The sequence below is a fragment of the Buceros rhinoceros genome, unplaced genomic scaffold (genome assembly GCF_000710305.1).
Source record: "Buceros rhinoceros silvestris isolate BGI_N320 unplaced genomic scaffold, ASM71030v1 scaffold6935, whole genome shotgun sequence".
Lineage (NCBI taxonomy): Eukaryota > Metazoa > Chordata > Aves > Bucerotiformes > Bucerotidae > Buceros > Buceros rhinoceros.
In genome coordinates, this window is record NW_010412200.1 from 3890 (window position 1) to 7966 (window position 4077).

Here is a 4077-nt window from a genome sequence, read left to right on the forward strand (position 1 = left end):
AAAAATTGGGTGCAGTGTTTGGAGGTGTCTAACGTAGGAGAGCTGCTAGCCCTCCATTCCTTCTTACTTTCATGTTAGATGGCTCTCCTGATCTGTATTGTCAACATGCCTCCTGTGTAGATAAGCCACATTGTGGACTGGAAGAAAAACCCGTTTAAACTGGTAATGGAATAAGAGACATGGAGGGAAAAGTGGTGCCGTAAATACTTGTGATTCTTCGTCCTTCTGACACTTTTGATTATAGATGACTGACTTCTGTTTTCAATTTCAGTGTCTCCACCAACATCAGCAGCATCAGTTCAGGCTTACTCTGAGTTAACACATCTTAGCAGAATTTCATGTGAACATACTTTATCTAGTTTTCACCGCCTGGAAATCGCACTGCCTAAAGGACAGATAGGAAGGAACAGGGGAGGCAGAGGAAAACTCAGCTGCTGCTCAGAAGGTAAATAGCTCATTTAAGAGGTTTAATATGACTTCTTAAAAGATAATAATCTCAACATGTTTTGCAGCCACTTAGGATTTTGCAAGAATGGGGACAACAATACAGACACGACTTATGATTGTCCTACTAGCAGTTTACTAGCACACTGTAGAGTACAGTCTCGGTCACAGCAGCTAGGCACCTTGCAGAGAAATAAAACAGCCTTTATTTTGCATTTCCTCAAAGGAGAACATTGCATTCCCTCACTGATGTAAATGTCAATAAACGCCCACGTATTTCATGAAGGTCAGCTCCAGTGAGACCTCCACCAGTCTTGTTACCCCCAAGATAATGAGGATAAACCAGGGGCAAATCCTTTTCTGACCGTTTCATCTGCAGCTGCCTTTGCCACGTTGTGTCAGCATCTCCCCCAGGAATCCACAACAGCTGCACAGTGGGCTGACAGAGGGCATCACAGAGGGACGCTCACCCTTCTTTCTCCCTTCTCACCTCCATGCTTTCATTTTCTCACTGCCTCCTTTTTGGGTAGTCACAGTCCTCACCATGTTTGCACTGGACAAGCAGATGATTGTCACATTGAAAGTAATCAGAAAATGCTTCTTACCTACCTGTTCCTTTTACAATCACTTCCCCAAACACATTACCCTGAAAAAAACAAAACTCTTTCCTTCCAATATGACCACAGGCTATAAAACCATCCAGGCAGTTAAAAAAAACCCCGATCTCCAAACCCTATAGATTTGTGAGGAACACAGTTCTTTGACCAATTTTACAGAATATTTTGATTACAGTATTTAATCCCCTTTGCAATCTTTTACTCAGCAGTAACGATGAAAATCCCCGCATCGCTGCCAAGGATTTTCTAGACAAAAGCCTATCTGGAAGAATGCCACACAGCGAGTCTCCTTAGCAGGCCTCTCTTCCTGAGTTCTTACAAACCCATCCCCGTGCACATAGTTCTTTAATGAAATCAGAACAAGAAGAGTTAGATTGTGCTTTTAGGTAACATCCATACAGAAATGCCCCACCACCCTCACTGCCATTCTCTACTCTGCGGCAGCTACTTATTACACCTCATGTACTCACATACATATGTGTTTTGGAGGGAGCAAGCAACATGTCCCCACCATTTCAGAAGGAACCTAACTCTCAGCTCCATTAGAAGAGGGTGGTATCCAACTAGAGCAAATTGATAGAGATATAGACTATTGCCAAAAGTGTGAGTCTGAGTGAAGAACCCAGGAGTATTCAAGCAAGTTCTACTGACTCCAGAAAGGCTTCCTGGAGTTTCTAAAGAAACCCTCAGAAACACCTTGGAGCTTCAATGACCATTACATCCACAGTCTGACCAAAAGAGTTGCCTCCAAGACAGGCCGCCTTGCATACAAGAGTGTAACTAATTTAGCTGCATAATTCAGAGAGAGTTCTGAAGATGCACATGGGCTGAATTAAGGGCCCCATGGGAGCCTTTGGCTCATTCCTTGCAGAGTTTATTAGTTGCTGCTGCACACATGGTTAGGTTTGCTGGAAGAAGTCCAGCTCTGAGGCACCTCTCAATTCCTCCAGCTTCTAAAAGTTGCAAGAAAGTGGCTCAATCGAATTGCCCCCTCTAAGCTCTTGTGAAGAAGGACTCTCCCCTGCAGAGAAGCAGACAAGGTTGAGGGGGTAACTAGTCAAATAACTCTTGATTATTGAATTTACCTTCCCAATTACCAGTGAGTATCCTAGACTGTAAAGAGGGTAAATACCAACAGATTGTATTATTTGAGAAACAGTATGCGATTGTGTAATTAAGGGCAGGAATATAATACCATATGCACAAGGGGCAGGGTTAATTTCAGCATTTCCTGACTAACCAAGGGCTTTATGGTGCAACCCTAATGTTCTCCGGATGGCTATCATTTAGATGGAGTTCATATACATGCTTATCAATATTTGGTTAAAATTCAGCCATCGTACTCTTTGACACCATAATTAAAAACACCATGTTAGCTGCCAATAAAAATATTTTTGTGATTCGGTAATTATTCTAAACCTCATAGTTCCAGCTCCTCTACTCCCCGCCTTTGTTGTCTTCCTGTTTTATAAAGCATAAAGCTAATCTTGATGATGGAAAAATAAATAAGTAGCAGGGAAGGCTGGAAAGCTTCCAATCACAAAAGCCCCCGAAATGGAAGCAACATCCAATCTGGCCTACCACATCTCCTAGGTGGGCACTCCCTTCCTGCCTTTTAGTGATGCTTTCGGTATTCATAACAGCTGTGGAATTAAGCACTCTGAACAAGAAGAAACCAGCATGCAGTCTTTACTTTTCCCTATCAGTCCCAAACTATTCTGCATTGAGTTACAAAGTAAAAACCAACACACTCTCAGATTGATTTAATTTTAACTTGGACCCAATGTCAGACAATGCTTCCTTATTCCCCATCTTTTCCGTACTATGCATTCAGTCCCATCCTCACCCCATCTTCCAAGCATAGGCTTCCACAGATGCTTCCAAGCATCTTCCAAGCACACACATACACAGACAACCAGCCACTCCTACAACACAGAACCAAATCCACCTCCTCCATTGTCTTAGCCAGGCTCATTGCTTTCCCTAGGATGACTATTAGGCAAGGATTTGGTCTATAATGCAGATTTTTAATACTTGGGGAGATGAAGGCTACATAAAACATACATTTTCATGTCCTACGTATCATCTTCATAATGAACATTTTTAATAAAAAAGTGATTTTACACAACCAGGAAAATGTTTGTTGGAGTCAATTGTTTCATTCAAAAATAAAAGAGTTAAAACTTGAATAAAATATTAGTGCTATAATTCAAAGTATAATTTTGACTTAACTTCAGCTAGTGATTTAACTACAGCATTTTGGATTATAGAATCATGCAACAAACATGGATTTCAGAATACAGAAGTATACAGCTTTCAAATACATACAGAAAAATAAAATAGGTAACGGAAGCAGTTAAGCTTTTATATGTATGGACTAGCACCAGGTCACTGTTCACGGCAGTTGTCTTCTCTCTTGTCCTCTTCCCATGGATGTTGCATCAATAACTGCACTCTGTTTTTATAAAGTGCAGACATGTTTGCTTGTATTAAAATTAAGGCAAGTAGTGGAAAACAGGAGAGGAGTGAAGAGATTGAATTACTGTGTTTGAACATTTGTTTTCTCCTCTACCTTGTACCATTCTCCACAAGCAGAAGCACAAAATATACGTTAAAGACAAATGTATAAAATGTTGATTTGGCCCACTTCATGTTGGCCTTTTGGTTGCAGTAAAGTTTTGCCTTCCTCTGTTGGCAAAACTGCAAAAAAATGCTGCTAATATTACAATAGGGAGAACCATGTGTGTACTTGCTAAAGAATTAAAAACTAGTTGGGAATAAAGGTGGATTCTTCCTGTATTGAGTTTTGTGTCCTTTACCCTTAAACAAATAACAGAAGAACTTCCAGAAGTCTGCCTGCACACTTAGGATTGCCATCATGGTAATAATGTATAAAATTGTGTTCCAGTTAACAACTGTCGTGAAATTTCACTAGGATTCCTGTATTCCCTTCAGCAGTGTACACTAGTCTGAGTGTAAATAAATGGCACGTCCTACCAACAAGAAGAGCATTCCT

At 40.8% G+C, this 4077-nt stretch overlaps 1 protein-coding gene across 1 annotated transcript in view; it reads right to left on the minus strand.

The window, feature by feature from the left end:
• Positions 1-4025: 4025 nt before the first annotated feature.
• LOC104493582 (transmembrane protein 182-like) overlaps positions 4026-4077 on the minus strand; it is an 11809-nt gene continuing 11757 nt past the window's right edge. The window contains exon 4 of the mRNA XM_010136293.1: positions 4026-4077. This exon is cut by the window's right edge and continues 5 nt beyond it. Coding sequence (XP_010134595.1) covers positions 4026-4077 — 52 coding nt within the window.